At 36.8% G+C, this 18,394-nt stretch overlaps 1 protein-coding gene and 1 long non-coding RNA gene across 2 annotated transcripts in view; one reads left to right on the forward strand and one right to left on the reverse strand.

Moving 5' to 3' along the window:
* The window catches only part of LOC135733591 (voltage-gated inwardly rectifying potassium channel KCNH7-like), a 91,982-nt gene that overhangs the window by 28,439 nt on the left and 45,149 nt on the right, over positions 1-18,394 (reverse strand). Inside the window, exons 7-9 of the mRNA XM_065252344.1 lie at positions 10,609-11,008; positions 9,570-9,769; positions 6,895-7,147 (exon numbers count right to left, since the gene is read on the reverse strand). Of these exons, the coding sequence (XP_065108416.1) occupies positions 6,895-7,147; positions 9,570-9,769; positions 10,609-11,008 (853 nt within the window). The remainder of the gene's footprint in view (positions 1-6,894; positions 7,148-9,569; positions 9,770-10,608; positions 11,009-18,394) is intronic.
* Positions 9,782-17,293, forward strand: LOC135733592 (uncharacterized). Its single transcript, XR_010526982.1, has 3 exons — positions 9,782-9,795; positions 10,738-10,822; positions 17,124-17,293. It is a non-coding gene; the product is annotated as an uncharacterized lncRNA (long non-coding RNA).

The raw sequence follows: 18,394 nt of genomic DNA on the forward strand, positions 1-18,394 counted from the left end.
TATTACGTTTAGAAAGCCGAAATTCTGATTACAGTGTTTACACAAATTTTCACTCATTCTGTGAAACTGGTCGTGGAAGGACAGATTTTTTCCCATGCTGGTTTATTTATAGCTACAGCAAACCCATAAAAACACCTAAAGCAAAATGTAAAGGATTACAAAATGTAATCCTTTGTTTTTCATGTTGGTCAGACGGGTCAGGATAAGCTTTTTATGGTGAAGGTCGTAGGTCAGTCTACACAATACTAGTTTGTCTTCATACTTTTAATCTTCTGTGAGTGCGTGTCACAGCATGTGTCTGTACATGTGTGTATGAGATTATCAGTATTGATTGTGTGTTTCTAACAGTGTCTGGGGTCAGTTTGGGTCAGAATCTGTGCATGTGGATTATCAGAGTTCCCATGTGGGATTATGAGTTGCATAATGTCAGGTAAACTTTTCCTTTGCAGTGCAGTACCTCTCTTTCTCTAGCTAACCTTTCTTCTTCCTCCACCTTATCTCTTATCCTCTTCCTTGTCCTCCATCTCACCTTCATCTCCTTAACAACGTCCACCCCTCCTCTTTCTCTCCTTGTCGCTGCTGTTCCTCTTATAAACTAAAACGTACTTTTTTATGTTAAAATGCTTCACCAAAATACATTAATCATAATTACAATATTTGAAAAAACTAAAGGGCTCGGCTGGGCCACTTGGTTAAATGTCAGACCCTGAGAGTGATTTAGCATTAAAGATACTGTCTGAGGGGCAAGTGACATTAAACTGAATTGGATAAAGCACAGCGGTTCATCCGGGAGTTGACACCTTAGTAGATACACAGTGGGTCTTTTCAATAGAGCAGGGGTGAGATGGGAAACTTTTTCTCTTTTATAATGGGTCAGAGGAACATTTATTGCTTCGAATTTACAGTTTCAGACTTAACATTCACAGTAACTGCATTTTGAATGGTGACTACTGCTGTGACATTGTGCCTTTTTTACACAGATGAAAGTTATAAAGAAACAACATGGAGGTACTGTATGTACATGTCAAATATTTGTCAGTGTTTTAAGCTCCTTCAACAGCATCGTGACACCTAGTCCATGTCTGTTAGTTTTTATTTATTTAAAAGTTCCCATTGTAATTCAACATCTCCTCTAGCAGTACATGCTACAGTAGTGTCATTTCATATCGTCTCCAATCTAACCAAAGTCCCTTTAAGAGAGAATTGCTCAACTAGGCGGCAATCTTTGCAATGCCTCTGGGCCGTTATTTCAGTCATACAGGAGTAAAGTCCTATCTACTTGAATTGGTAAAGATGGATATCTCTAAATTGTGTGCTAATGTCACAATTAAACAACATATTTCCATATTACAATCAACTGTACCATAATTTGTTTCTAAATTGTGCTACAAAAACACCATTATTCAAAGTCATTTCTGAGCATGTGCACAGGTTGTCAAACACCTTATGTGACTTTATAGATCCCCTCCTCTAGAGAATCGCTAGTCTTTACTGATTGATGATTGGTTCTTTTAACTGGAAGGCCGAACTTCTGTCAGCATAGCGGCCATGTTGAGCCTTCCATTTTACTCTGATACCCTATAGTTCACATCCTAATTCCCATAGCAGGGCTCAAAATTAACTGTTTTATTTGGTAGCACTGGTGCTCCTAACTTTAAAGAGTTAGGAGCACCAGCAAAAATTTAGGCGCATCCATCCAAAAATTAAAAAGCACCACAACTACAATGTATATGTTAATAGATTTATTATATTAAAAATAAAACACCACCACCGGGCTTTACACATCCTATGGCCAGCATTTAAAATTTGGTCTTCTATTTTATTTATTTATTTATTTATTTTTTTTGCTGCATAGATTCCTAAATTAATACCCAAATGCTGTTGCAATAGTATAGCAGCAATAATTATTTAACAATTACAGGTAACATTATTAAGATTACATAGAAAATCTAGCAAATACGTAAAACACTGATTAACTGGGACATTACAAAAGTGACCTTAATATAGAAGGCTATTGGTATTGATAACTGCATTACCAGGATGCTATTACTACTAAATTGGCAATGTTTTAAAAAAATACAACAAAAACACACCGTCAGCATTGTCGTGTTCCACATCAACATGGACCACAAGGATGTTTGTCGAATATCCATTCACCAGCGCATGCGCACATACACTATCAAACACTTTGACAGCCAGGTCGGTGTCTCCATCAATAATGAACACATTTGTCACGACACGTCTTGTGTTTTTGGCACTTTCGCCATGTTTAAGCAAGGTCTGGTGCTTAAAATGTTTTGATTCCGCCACCAACGCCATTTCACATGATTTACAGTAAACACCGTAAGTCACATCGAGTCATTTTCATAGCGGAGACACTCGAAATCTTTAAGGCACTCTTTCCGAAAGGTTTAACGTCAAGTCTTATTTTCCGGTGGTGAAGTCCCATTTGAATCCGGATCGTCGTCATTAATTACAGTAGTTACATAGGATGTAATCGACTCGTCCTCGTCATGCTGACGCTTCGTTTTTTCACATTTTTGCGCTTCACCTACCAACGTAGCACTGCAAGGAAAGATTGACATTCATATTAGCCAATCTACGGTCTTCATTAAACGCAAGAACTTAATGGTGAATTTTGATTGGTTATGGAATGTTGGAGAGAACACAGAACCTGGAACAGCAGCACGCCACGCAGCATCAATCTAAATCAAGTCGCACCACAACAAAATGGGCAGTCGCACAAATGCTCCCAAATATATTTTAAGGTCGCACAGATTAAATTTCGGTCGCATATGCGACCAAAATAGTCGCAATTTCGAGCCCTGCATAGTTACCTATATTATTTCCAGCTCAGTCTCACGAAATTCCGTATCAGTAGTCACCTAAATTTTTTATTATTTTTCCTGATACTGTTATGACTTTCTGTGGTTTAGGGTTAGATTTACATAAAATGACATCAGTGGCGGTTCTACACAGAGGCCAAGGGTGGCCCGTGCCTCTGTAGACATGTCCCTGGCCACCCCTGTGGCCACCCCGTGCTGACCAAATAAAAAAGTATAAATTTATTTTGATTTTACACGCGAGCGCCAAAAGCGGAACTAATGCGACGCAACGTTCTACACGGGCAAATTAGAGCGGCGCACCCAACCATTGTAGCCGGCTGCAGGTGCTGCTCAGCGAGTGTCTCAATTCGTTCCCAACCTCCCGATGTTGTGAATGTGTATGCAGGTTGGGGCACTGGTAAGGACTCTAGCTCACTTCACATTGGGACACTGTTCACTTGTTCTCCTGTGGCGTGGCTGCTTAAGCGCGTTGATCATTCACAGCTGTTTCTCATCAACAACCGGCAAAACCAACATCTCACTAACTTTTTAAATAGTACATTGTAAAAAGCGCTGTAATTATACTCTTACATATACAAGCATAAAATTGGAGGAATATAATTAAATGTTACATATAAAAAGTTTTACAATTTAAAATAAATATTATTTTAAATATTGATTAGATTGTGTTCCCTAACTGTCTAGCAATGTGTGTTTATATGTAAACTAAAACAAACGTATGTCTTTATAAAAGTTTACATTTCATAAAGTTTATTGAGTAGGCTCGCATGCTTTTAGGTTGGGGGGCTTTAGAAAAGAGCCCAGCTCCCCTTTTGCACCTGCACTCACTCTTGTATTAAATAAATATTTATATGATTGAAAAGTAAAATAAAGTTTACGTGGGCAGTTTCCCGGAAAGGGAATAGACTAGACCTAGACTAAAATAAATGTAAGAGCTGTCCAAACTGAAAACAACTTGCAATGCCATATCTTAAAATACACCAGTGCCCTTTGTTTTGCTTCAAAATGCACACAAGTAATGTATAATGTTAAAACTAGTTTTATTTCCTCATAAAAACTAAGGCCTAGTCCTATCTTAAAGTAATTCCTGTAACCACCCCTATAATCTTTAAATATAATTTCTTGCCATTTTTTTATGTGCCCCTCTGGTAAAACATTGGCCCCTCCTTAGCCCCCCTAGTGAAATTTGTCTAGAACCGCCACTGAATGACATCCTTACCCAAACCCAACTCTAACCCTAACGCCAGGCGACAATGGTTTGAAAATAGGAAAATGCAGTTGAGTAATCAATACATGACAATGACACGTAAACAGAAATTTGTGATACGGTCACAAAAAACGCTAGCCTGATTAAAAACCAGATCATTCTCAGTAGTAACTGAGTTATGGTCTGGCAAAGCTTCATAGACAAATCATTTCCAAAGGGGTGTCACCAACGGACGTCTCTCAAATGCCTCTGTGTCCAATTGGATAGACCTAAAACCAATCACAGCGATAGACCTAAAACTAAGACAGCGATAACATCTTTTTTTTAGATATGAAGGCTTCGAGTGTTGTTCTTTATACAAAAAGGAAAAGTTTAAATCTCTTAAAACAGATGCGATAGCTGAATCGAACGAGTGATGTTCCACGGCAGCATGAATCTTTGTAATGTAGAAAATCTGCTTCATCATCATCGTGTAAAGCCCGCCCCAGCGTTTCTGATTGGTGCCGCGATTTCTCAGCAATAGAAATGGGCTTGAATGGCCTCTTTGCCAGACGTCTTGCAGAGCAAATCTAAGTTTGCCGGAAGTTGTCTGGGTTTTCCCAGGCTAGAAAAAACGCGGAAATTCGTGACTGTATCACCAAAAAAGAATAAAAAATTTACGTGACTAAAGGTACGTAATTTGGTGAGACTGGGTTCATTATTTCATAGTTTTGATGTGTTTGCTTTTATTCTAAAATGTAGGATTAAAAATATAAAAAACGAGTAAGTGACCCTACATTTTTCAAGATTAGTGAAGTATTTACATGTAGTATTTAATAAAAGAAAGATAGCTGATATTTAGTCATGGTGAGATCAGCTGTGCCACTTCGCTATTTGTGACCACAGACCATCATAAGGGTCAATTTGTTTTTGAAATTGAGATTTATACATCACCTGAAAAAATAAGCTTTCCTTTGATGTATGGTTTGTTAGAATAGGACATTATTTGGCCAACATACAATTATTTGAAAATCTGGAATCTCAGGATGCAAAAAAATCTAAATATTGAGAAAAGTTTTCCAACTTTGGACATAAAGTTGTCCAAATTAAGTCATTAGCAACATGTATGCTAATGATAAATAGATTTTTGATATATTTACGGTAGTAAATTCATGTGACTTTTTTGTAAGATTAAACCAGCGGTCCATTCTGAACACGTTCCTTTATATATCTTTCCATATTGTCTGTTGCATTCTCTATAGGCTGTGTGAGCTATAAAAAGCCCGGTCCGGCTCTGAGCTGAAGCACAGAGCTCTTTCTCTCTCTCCTGCGCTTTGAAGATGCCAAAGACATCCAGGTGCCGCCACTTAAAAAGAAATGTCAGAAGCCTCTCATCAGATAAAGCAAGTCCTGGCCTTCCAGACACAGAATGCATTACAAAGCATAAGTCTGAAAGATAAGACAGGTGTCTTTCTAAAATATGATCATCTGTTTGATATTATAATATATTCTGATATACAGTAGTATATTCATTTCACTCAGCCTTTTGATTTGAAAACACAGCAAACTGCACCCTCGACACCTCTGCTATCAGGCCGATGTGTTTAAGCATGTGAGGACAATAGCACATCTGCCCATTGGGAGATACAGCGTGTACCGTCTTTCTTGTTGCTAGGCCTGTGTGAGTAAACAGCATGTCTAGGCAGTCATGTCATACAAACCTTACAAAAAACAATACTGGTGTGCATCTTGAAACAACATAATGACACTGATATGTTAAGATGTGTCAGTGCAAGACGTTTTTAAATGAAGGCAGCTCAAACATGCATTTTAGTCTGGGACTAGGATAAGCCCTATCCGGGAAACCACCCCAATATGTTTTATGGCTATAAAATTACATAAACACTGTGAATTTCAGTACAGTTTTTATAAATGATTATATTTGACACATATAATATATTTGTTTATGTCTTTGTATTTAAATTCAGAGTCAAAATAGTCAGAGTGAAGATTTCTTTGTACGTAAATAGTTTGCACGCTTATTTACATTTTTATTTGTGCATATATTACATATATTGATAGAAAATGAACTTTTCTAAAAGTCGATCACTTTAAATCTAAACTTAAGACTTTTTCTTTAACAAAGGATTCACATAATTTGTCTAGTAAATGTACTTATCTCGCAATGGTTAGCCTGTACAGAACAAAGCATTCACAAAACTCGTCCGGGTAATATACCAATGCTGCAATAGCTAGCCTGTCTGGAACCGATATTAAAACACAACACTGTGTGACACTTGCATTACATGCGAACGGCCCCTACGCTAATAGGATTTTGTTTCTCTCTCCCTGTCTCATCCTCGAACCCGAGGACATTGAGACAAACAAACCCAGTTCCGGGTGCCGTGGATGCCAACACACTACTGATCTACTGGCCGCCCTTTAACGTGATGCCCAGCCAATGCCTGACCAACATCCACCGACGGAACCTGTTTAATCTCCTTATCCTTTTACATACCGTTTACATCCCATATATATATCAGTCGATATATATTTCTCCCAAGGGTTTATTTCCCTCCTTGGACTTTTTGTTCCTCCCAGGCTAAAAAAAGCCGGAAGGTTTTTCTCCTAGGGGGTTTTTCAACATTGCGCCCTCTTGTATACGATACATTATTAATACGCTCGCTGATATAGTTTATTTACAGCCGCTGTATTTTGCTACTTATATTGTCTGTCAATTTTACTGTGTTTTTTCCTGCTTCTATTAATGTAAAGCTGCTTTGAAACAATTACCAATTGTGAAAAGTGCTATATAAATAAAATTGAATTGTATTGAATTAAAACAAGCCCATGAGCTCTTACCTAAAATGGCCACCACGGTGTCATCCTTAAGGATCTCGATGGATCCTCGGGACAGAAAGTAAAGTGCAGTGAGGATGTCCCCGCAGTGCACCATTGTATCTCCGGGTGGTGCGTGGGTAGTTTTGAAGCGTATAGCGAGAGCACGCAGACAGCCTTTACTGGCACCTCTGAATGCTTTGCATCCTTGAAGCAGGCTTTGATTCAGATGGAGACAAATGTCTGCTTGCAAACACTCGGGAAATCCTTTTAAGACCTGCAGATAAACACGAGCGAGGGATGAGAAGTATAATTGTGACATTAAGAGGAGAGTAATTCGACTCTATCCATTATCACTGAAGATTAAAGGAAACACATCAGTGCATAATTACCTACAATTACAGTCCTGTTATCGTGAAGGTGATATGGTTTCAATATCTGGTGTATGACTTTCTAACACAGCCTCTAAGGACACACTCATATTATAGTTAACTAGACTAAACCGTACCCGAGTGCACTCACAGTACACTTGGTTTTTGATCCATACCCGAGTACGCTTACGTCATTAAAAGATATTGTTTGGAAGAAAACTTAAATATTATGAGCAATGGAGTTCATTGTAATTCTGCACCCTGATACAGTACGGAGCAATCACATTTGCCAGACGAACGGTACTTTCTGTAATCATTTAACCATTTTGCAATATTTAGTTTGTTTGCCATGACACACAAAAGACGTTTTCTTCTATGCAACAATAATTACACCAAAACACAACATAAATTCACAAAAGATGTTCATTTTATTCATTCGCTGTAATCCACATTTTTTTATTCATACAATTGTGAGGAACAGATCCAAATTCAGCTCTTTATCCAGCGACCTTGATCCCAGTTCTTATCAACGACCAAAATCGACGTCAAATCTTGCGTTCATTATGAATTTGAATTCAAATATTGAGCCTCAAGAAGTTTTACGACACATTGCTTTGTGGCAGAGATATCAAATGCTCATTGGCTCTTGCGTGATATGTCATAGATTTATGACATTGCCGTCTTTCAGCAGATGGACGTTTGCAATTTAAAATATGCGCCTTGACAGAGAAAAGCTGGATTAATGTTCTCGTGGATTTATAACTTTAATATTTCTGTACTTCATAAACTCCAGAGAGGACGGCGCCTGCAGCACATCCTCATTTTAACTTTGGTACTGCTTTTGAAATTTTGAAATAAATAAATTATTGTGATTTCTGCCTGTTATGCTTTTTATTTCTAACAGTACATGATTTTAATAAACTGTTTAGGGGTAGAACTGTATTAGCGATGTAAAATATATTTTAAATGGTACATTGTTACTAACATATTTGTACATATTTCTGTCCATTACATTGCATAAATATTATTTTTTAAATTTTTGAATATAAAGGATTTAAGTTTAGGGTAAGGTTTGGGGTAGGGAGGTAACATTATCAATAAAATGGTTAAAGGGCAATTATACAGCAATCTTTATGGTATAAAAGATTGGTAAATGTTTATGCTGCAATTAAATGCTGCAAATACATCTACTTTGTACCCTTCAGCATCTATTTAAATGTACAAAAAGCATTATTTTTTTAAAGTATTATTACTATGTATTAACAGTGATACCAGGCTGGAAATTATGATGCGTAACCTGGACTGATTCTGAGCAAGTGGTCTGAACTAAGCTGTGACAATTGATCTGCTTATATTTGCAGTCCAATCGTTCATTAAAACAGAATAATGAGACTTTGAGATTGGCAAACAGAAAGGGAATCAGTTTCTTAGCAACATGCAGACCCGTCGCAACATTCAGTATGCAACTTCTATCAGAAATGCCAACAGCCCAAATCTAGCACTGGGGTTGGGCGATATAGCTTAAGAGTTGAGATACGTTTTTGATAAAATCACAACAAAATTAAACAGGATTGTGAACATTGTGATGATTTAACACTTTCATTTACCATTACGTTTAAGGAGTGCATTGTTTCTTGATTCAGTTAATGAAAAATATGTCGAAAACATGCCTTTATGTTTTTTCCATTTCACTTTGTGTACGTTTTATTATACTCATCTTAGCAAAATACCCCCTAAATCCAATTCTCAAAGGGGTTTTAAACGGTTAAGGGTGCAACTGTATGCTCATGTGCTGTGTATGGAATTGTTAAAATATGATCAATAACGATGATCATAGACATGAATAGACATAAATCCAGAAATAATGTACATACCTCCTGCTCTTGCAGCGTGATGAGGTCAATCCATTTAATAGAAGGAGAGAGAAAGAGAGAGAGAGAGAGAGAGAGAGAGAGACAAAGAGACGTGTTGCTCAGTACATTAATCCACAAATTTGTTATGTCATTGTTAGCATTTCAGAAAGGCTCGTTTAAAGAAACAGTTCTCAAAAAAAAGATTGACTAATCACAGACGAATCATAAATGAAGAAGATATTAATTGTCACATTGGTCTTAGCATGTCAGCCCCATTCCTCATTTATTTATAAGGATGCTGCCACTGGTTTAACAAAATATAGGTAAGTAGTTTTTCATTTTTGTGTGAACTTTCCCTTTAAGCATAGTTTAGTTTCATGAATGAATTGTCAGGTTGGCATATCATAACTCTTGTTTTATAACTACTGAACAGACGTGGACTAAGTATCCAGAAGTGAAATAATTATACACGCACCATGTTCATGTCGATGCCGTTGGTGTAGGTCCACGAATGTTGGAAATACTCCTCCAGTCTCTGCCGGAGTGGATTTGGGATCTGGTGGAAACGAATGAACTCTTTTACACGCAGCATCTGCATGTGATAGCGTGCTGTTCCCGAGTATAGCCGCTGGATGATGGCCGACACATTTCCAAAGATGCTGGCATACATTAAAGCTGGAGAAAAGTAACAGATCAAAAAGGTCAGAATCGTTTCTTGTGTTAGGATTTTGATGTAAATTCTGACAAGATACATGATACAGGATACTGATAGATTTTTAGTCTCATTTAAATGTGCCGGCAGTGGCTGGTCATTTCATGCACAACATAATTCAACGTGTGCACGTATAAACATAATCTTCATTTTTGATATTATAGTCTTTTAAAAAATGAAAAAGAGAATAAACATTGCTTTAAAAATATCTGCATTTTTCCAAGTATGAAAATCCACCATTAGATTTGGGCTCAGATGAAATATTCAGGATGAATAGTTTACAGATGTATGGGGCATTTCAGATTCATTGCAGTCCTCTCAGGACAATGCACCACAATTGATTTTGAATTTTCACATTTAAATTCACATTTCTGTCCTATACTTGCCAAAGTTTTTCTCACAAAAAAAACTGTAATGCATTTTTATAAGCTATGAGCACAGCATTTACTTATGCATCGCTTATGCAGTGAAAAAACATAAAATTCACCCAAATATAAAAATCCTGTAATATTTGTTTAAAGTTGTCTTAAATTCATCTCATCCCAAACCCTAATGAGCAATAAATACTGTACCATAAACATAAAAAGATTCTTTACCAAATTAAGGTAACTTTAAAGTCTCTAAATAACTTAAGAAAACTTGGAATATAGCACAGTACTTATTAGGACTATTTCATAGTATTTTCATGTTATTTTGTTCTTTTCAGCTGTGGTCAAATGACAGTGTGTGTAGAAATGACATGATGACAAATTGTTCAATTAATGACTAAAGTTATTTAAATAAATATTTTTTTCAGACTTACATCCAATAAGCATGACACAAATGGAAAAGATCTTCTCCGAGTTGGTGTTTGGAGATACGTTTCCGAACCCCACGCTGGTCAGAGAGCTGAATGTGAAGTAAAACGCTGTGACGTATTTATCTTTTATAGACGGGCCAGAATTGGGGTCACTGTAGTTATATCTCTTCCCAATGGACACCCCTAGATTGTCAAGCCAGCCGATCTTATGTTCCAGGTATGGCTTTTCAACATTTCCAATGGCGTACCAGATGCAGGCAAGCCAATGGGCAATGAGAGCAAATATACACATCAGGAGCATTAAAACCGCAGCACCGTATTCTGAGTAACGGTCCAGCTTTCTGGCAACACGGACCAATCGCAGAAGTCGTGCGGTCTTCAGTAGGCCAATCAGAGTTGTTGTCTTGAAAAAAAGAGAAGGTGTACATTAGTTACAGGTGATCAATGGCTTTTATAACAGATCCATTTGATTATAAAGAATACAATATAAAAAATGCTGAGCTATTTTCCACCCCACATTGGGTCAGAAAGGGACAAAGCCCAGCTGTTGGGTTAAATTAACCCAGAAATTGTTTGTGAGGTATTTGACCCAACAAAAGGTTTAACAACACAGCTGGGTTTGGCTAAAGACCCATATTAATTTATCGGTAATTTTGGGATAAATGCCGATATATGACAAATATCAGTATTTAGTGAAAAAATGGTTCGCAAGTGTGTGTTTCGTAACGCGCGACCTTATCACGAAATTCCGTAATATGTAAGGGGGGCGTCACACGGCTAGTACAAGACGAGAAGTTGTGGTTTAAAATAATTTTTTTTTTGCGAAGATGATTGTTTTGCTAGATAAGACCCTTATGCCTCGTTTGGAGACCCCATTTTTTTGGCCATTTTTGTTTTTTTAATGTCTTAATTTGACCACAACTTTCTCTGTGTTTCAGCAAATGGAATGATTTTGGGTGACAAATCTTATATTGACACATATTTTGAGAAAATACTTTGATTTTTTTCAAAAACTCAACGATATACTGTGAGCAAATATACTACCCTTTCAGGTTGTTCTTGTACAAACAGCATCTTAATTAAATGGCTGTAAAAATGTATCAGATTAATATTTTTTCCAATTTTTTTCATAAATCTGTTAATCACCCTCAGTACTGATCAAAACTACCAAATGCTTACAAAAGTTTCATGATTTTAACTCTTTAATGGCCAAGTTCATAAGTGGTGTCACTGATTTGATGAAAAAACACACAAAATTACTGATTTTCAATATAAAAAGTGATTGTGGACTGGATTTTTTACATTTTTCACAGTCTAGGGCATCCCAAAGATTGGTAAAAACATTGACTGCTGCACAAAAAACTAAAAATGCATCAAAGCCAATGTTTTACCAATCTTTGGCATGCCCTAGACTCTGAAAATGGTAAAAAAATCCAGTCCACAATCACTTTTTATATTAAAAATCTGTCCATTTGTGTGTTTTTCAGTGACACCGCTTATGAACTTAGCATTTAAAGATTTAAAATCATGGAAATTTTGTAAATATTTGGTAGTTTTGATCAGTTCTGAGGTTGATTAACAGATTTATGATATGAAATATGATTCATTTTTACAGCCGTTTACCGGGTAGTGAATGGGAACAACCCACAAGGGTTAAAGTCCATTATATGTAGAAAAATCCTGAAATGTTTTCCTCAAAAAACCTAATTTCTTTTCGACTGTACAAAGAAAGACATCAACAACTTGGATGACATGGGGGTGAGTAAATTATAGGGATTTTTTTATGAAAGTGGAGTAATCCTTAGACACATTAGAAGAGCACATTTTAGGCTCATACACAGCGAGCTCCTTGCCTCTACAACTGTGACATTAATTAATATTTTGATAATCGTGTTTAATTTTAGCCCATTACACACTGCTGTGCCTGCCGACACTACACATCCAACTCATCAAAATTTCACACTGCAAGGATAAAATAAACACCAGACTTGAGAGTCAAGGGTAATGAGCTTGAGGGTCTGGTTGGATCAACAGTATATTTTGTTAAGTTCCTGGTACATGACTGAACTGAGATCAGTCCTCATTTACTGAAATCTGAATAAAAACGCAGTACTCAGTACAGTAGCCTACAGTCCAGTTCTCCCTCATATTGGCAGCCCGTTTGTATAGTTTTCAATTAAACTCCAGCCTCACAAAATGAGGTTAGAACCCAGAGCGAGTATTTTTAGAACGGTCTTAACAGATGTGTCTGACAGGAACAAGCGCTGACAGTGAGTTAGTGAGCTAGCATGTGATTTTTTTTTTCTCTTCAGTCACATGTTGAGAAGTGTGGACAGAGCTGCGCATTTGACACGAGTCGGTCATTAAAAACTCATTAGCAGCTTCTCTTCATGTTTCTGAGTTATGGCTGGACATGACGATTGCTTAATTATATAACTGCTCATCAAACTCTCTTCACTGTTGACCTCACAAGAAAACCCAGATTTAACATTCTTGCATTGTCTAACAAACCAGACTGATCTCGTGGAAAGTCGTGTTATAGTCACGAAATTTTTTATTAATTTGATTTGTGTCAATAGCACGAAATTCATATTTTTCCATGCCTTGGGCACAATGTCTTTTTTCATGTCAGTCGCACAAATAGTTTTTCATTTCCGTGGCACGACTTTCATTTTCTCTTCTTTTATTTTATGTATTGTTTTCTTATTGTTTTTTCATATTTTCTTACCATTGTCGCTTGGGGATGGGGTTAGAATCACTTTCTGTTACATTTTCATTGAAAAAAATTACTTTCTTATTTAGTATTTTTGTCTTGTTTTCATTAGAAATATTTAAAAATTCTTAAATCAAGCTGTATTTTCTTGTTGAGCATATGACCTAACAAAATAAGTATAGTTTTTAGACAAAACATATCATAAATTTAAGCGAACAATTTTTGCTGAATTTTTCTTGTACTAAGTAAATTCAAGAAAAAATTCTTGTTCCATTGGCAGATTTTTTTTGCTTGTTTTAAGCACAAATTTACTAAAATTTTATAAGTTTTGTCTAAAAACTAGAGTTATTTTCTTAGGTCATTTTGCTCATCAAGACAATACATCTTGAGTTAAGAATTTTTAGATATTTGTACTGAAAACAAGACAAAAATACTAAGTAAGAAAGTCATTTTTTGCAGTATTTAGACATCCTAACCCAAACCCCGACTCTAACCCCGACTCCAGGCGAGAATAGTTTTAAAAGCGGAAAAAAAACATGTACACTGCAAAAAATGATTTTCAAGAAAAACAATTCTTATTATTTTTGTCTTGTTTTCAGTAAAAATATCACAAAATATTCTTAAATTAAGATTTTTTTTCTTGATGAGCAAAATGTAAATAAAATAAGAAAATAAGTCTAGTTTTTACACCAAAAATATCAAATTTAAGTGATTTTGTGCATAAAACAAGCAAAACAAAAACTGCACATTTTTATTGAATTAACTGTTTATGAAAAATGTTCAAGATTTTTTGCTTACTCCACTGGCAGATTTTTTTATTGTTTTATGCACAAAATCACAAAAATTTGATATTTTTGGTTTAAAAACTAGACTTACTTTTTCTTGGGTCATTTTGCTTATCGAGAAAAAGCATCTTAATTTTAGAATTTTTACATATTTTTACTGAAAACAAGACAAAAATACTAAGAAATGTTTTTCTTGAAAATCATTTTTTGCAGTGTAGAAACCAATACATAAAAGTACATCCTAACCCAAACCTCAAATCTAACCCCAACCCCAAGGGACAATGATAAGAAAATAGGGGGGGAAATGAGAAAACAATACATAAAATGAAACGAATAAGTCCGGACACAAAAAACTTTTTATAGAAATTTGTGCAACTGACACAAAAAATACATTTGTGAATGGTGCTCAAGGCACAAAAAAACTGAATTTCTTGCCATGGACACAAATAAATTAATTTGTGACTTTAACACAACCTACCATGAGATCATGTCGAACAAACCAATAAATATATTGAACGCGTAGCAAAAAAGTACCTCATTTGGATCATAAACCAGTCTGGAAACTCATATTGATTCAAGCTGGTCTTTTAGGTATGGGATGCCAGTTTCAGCATTTACATTTATGCATTTGGCAGACTCTTTTATCCAAAGTGACTTACAGTGCAAGGTAAACTGTACATTTTTTCAGTACTGTATAACCCTGTTCACACAGCACTTTGGTCCCAGAAAATTTCCGTAAAATTGACAGACAGGCTTCTGTTTGAATACAAACACTTCCCGTAAATGTAAATGGAAAGCATTCTGTGTGAACAAGAGGCAGAAACAGTGCTGTAAAGGGTGTGCCGAAATGAGGACGCACGTTTCATCGCAACCAGAAGTTATGGTTCAGCTCTATGACAAAGGGATTTAAATGCAGATCTACATTCACGACGAGAAATGTCAGCAAACTGGACTGAAACAGAGATCAGGGAGCTCGTCACTATCAGCGCTGAAGCTGAGATCATTCGCCAGCATGACAGAACAGCATTATGATCCTGTCATAAACTAAAATGCACACGCATGGTTTCTCGAGAGAAAAATCACGGATAATAAGCAAACTTTAGACGCTGTGGAAAAAACCTACCAAATGCAGGACTTTAAAAACGTCACGTGTCTTTAGGGGATCTTTGCGGTATGTGTGTGAATGCACGCACCGATTCCAGAATTGGCAGTGTGAATAAACCATAACTCAAACGATCCCAGACTGTGTATTTTCCGTAATCTCTGTGTGAAAAAGGCTTATGTGTGATCACTGGGTCCGAACCATAGACTGTAAAAAAAGATGGACGTCACCCATAGGTTTCTGAAGATCATTTTTGAAGCCAATAGTAGACAGTGCCTGCCGTCGCCATCTTGGCCGGGCGTCACTGCGCATCACTCGCAGAAATCCGAAAATGGGTAAAAAGGCGGGATGGCTGGCGGGAAGCTAAGGTGACTGGTTGCTGAAACCACACCCGCCTAGCTCGACTTTAGTGACAGCAGTAGCTGTTAAACTGTCACTCAAGTGGCCACGCCTTTAATTATGTAGAAATGTAAAGCTTAAATTGAATTAATGAATTGCACTCACTTCCATATTGGCTTAATCAGAGAGATCAGAAGGTTGCCCCTCGGAATGAAGCCATGAGTGAGCTTTACTGGTATCCCCATTATCAATATGCAATGTCTGTTATATCAGAGACCATCGATTGGTCTCTAAACACAGTTTTACAGCGTACCCAAAATATCAAAGGCCATGAGACCAAAGACACTTTTCCGGCCTTGGTTGGACAATAAAGTTGTATTCTATTCTAAATCCATGTATGTGGCCCTGATAAGGCAACTATCAAATGTCAGATGATGTCATTACAGGGTTTTTGTAAACTGTAGTCATGCCCTCTGTGCTTTTCAAAGAGACCCACAGCACCTGATCTGAGTACTGTAAATGAGTTCCTGAGACCACCTGCCATCTGTCACAGTGTACACAGACACACTGTCCTCTGTCTACTGACCATACAGCACATCAGACCCATCTGGGTGACCACACCAGCGAATACGATTGAGTTTCAAAATGGCACGTCGTCTTTGCATTTGTCAATCATTCAGAATGAAGAAGGATATTTGGCATCATAATGAAAGGATGAATAAATGCATGGCTAAAAATCTCTTTTATGATAATATTTAAATGCTAAATTACTGGTTCAACCAAATAAATGAAATGCAGTAAAAACCAGTATAATCCATTGACCAACACAGCGAAAAGATGTTTATTTATCAGAAGAGCCATCAGGGCCCAGACCTTTGATATGCTAAATGAATGATGCTGTACTCTTCTGTACTGCCGTCAGATTTTTTAAAAGCTGCTAGACCTGTCAGTATCTCTTCTTATGTGTTTATTTCAGACAGCATTAATAATATACACTAATAGAAGGCCATCATGTGTGAACTAACACGCCTGACCGCGACCAGTCCATTTGCGTTTCCACATGTGTCACGATTATATTTAACTATGCATTCTGCTAATGCTTTTCTCCAAAGTGCCTTACAGTGCTTTTACTGTAAGTTATTTATCTAAGTGTTCACTGGGAATTGAACACACAAACTTTGCGCTGCTAACGCAATGCCCGACCAATTGAACATTGATATCCTTGCATTGGGCAAATACATACCATGCATATACAATTTGAAAAAACATATTACATCAAGGCTAAAGTATGTAACTTTTTGCAACCACAGACGGACGTTAGGCCGCCTGAAGTTGAAGTGAGAGCAGATGCTCTGATGTGAGGTTTATCTTCAGGGCTGTTGAATTACTGAGGCTGCTCGCATCTCTTGGTTTAGGATCATAACACATATAAAGAAAATATTACTTTCAAGCCAAAGCAACAAACTAGAAAACAAGCAGGGCACCTTTGTGTCTAAAAATACATTAGATGTGACAATGTAAAAGCCTGTTTTAATCCTCTTGATTAATTTAAAGGTCAGTGTTTTTCTTGTGTCTTCAGGTTGTATGAGACTGTGAGTGACAGAGCTGACACAAGCCCACAGATGCTGGGATACCATATGCCCTGTTGTGCCAGGGATATTGGCCACATAAACAAGAAAACGGCTTGCCAGTTATTCACTAGCAGCCGTCTGTAAGCTGTTCAAACGCCCCCAGTCTCATCTTCATCATCATCATCATCATTCATCTGGTAAGCCACTAATCCCAATAAATGCATTCAAAAATGAGGGCCATTCAGAAAAGAAAGAGGAAAAACAGCATACAGTACATTTTGATTCTGTAATCCCAGATTCTGTGAAATGTCTGTGGTGTAGTCAATACCCAGCGTTAAAAGCTTTCTGATCTACCTTTAAAGGTGCCAAGGAATGCATTGAAATATTAATATGTTACATTGTTCTTTGATATCTACACAGAAGGTTTGTGGCTTTATTAAGTGCAAAAATGATCCAAAGACAGTTTCACATGTTCATTAGGATTTGCCTTAGAATGAAATGATCTATGATTACCTTATTTTGAAAGGGTCATGAATAATAAGGTTGAGCTCTGCTCTGATTGGCTGTTTCATAGAGCAGTTCATTTCAGTAGCTTTGTGTGTGTGTAAACAGACCTTGGGCTATGATAATTTTCATGTTTTCATGTTTAAATAGCAAATCTATTTGCGCCCAATTTTGCGCCTATGGGCATTCTGGTCTGAAAACGAGGTGTGTCAGGCGCATTGTTGGCGCGTTGCTATTTTTAGGCAACTAAAATAGACTATGCCATTGATCAACTAAAAAAGAGTTTGTAAATATGAAAAATTAAAGTGTTAATATGTAAAAGAATATTATTGAGTCTCTTGGACATTAATGAGGACCGATTATGAGACGTTAGAAGGCATAAAGAGCTGCTTCACCTGTAGCCTGGTAAGTAAATGAATGCTTTGCTTTAAAGGTGCAGTATGTAATTTTTATAAGAATCTCTTAACAGAAATGCAAAATAATATACAAAACTATATTATTAGTGGTTTATAAAGACCTTTGATAATCAAGCTTTTTTACTAAGTTGTCTCCAACGATGACATGTTTGTCCAGTGGCGGCTACCATAGCTTCTCTGTGCATTTCAAAAGCGAGGGGTGAGCAGTGAACTGAGCCATTGGTTGCAATTTGCAACCTTACCACTAGATGCCAGTAAAATTTACACACTGCACCTTTAAACAAATGCATCTATTTTTAAATGTTTTTTAAATGCTATCACGGATTTATTGTATATGATGACTCTGTACCTGTGGATAT

Source organism: Paramisgurnus dabryanus, chromosome 15 (assembly GCF_030506205.2).
Source record: "Paramisgurnus dabryanus chromosome 15, PD_genome_1.1, whole genome shotgun sequence".
Classification (NCBI taxonomy): Eukaryota; Metazoa; Chordata; class Actinopteri; order Cypriniformes; family Cobitidae; genus Paramisgurnus; species Paramisgurnus dabryanus.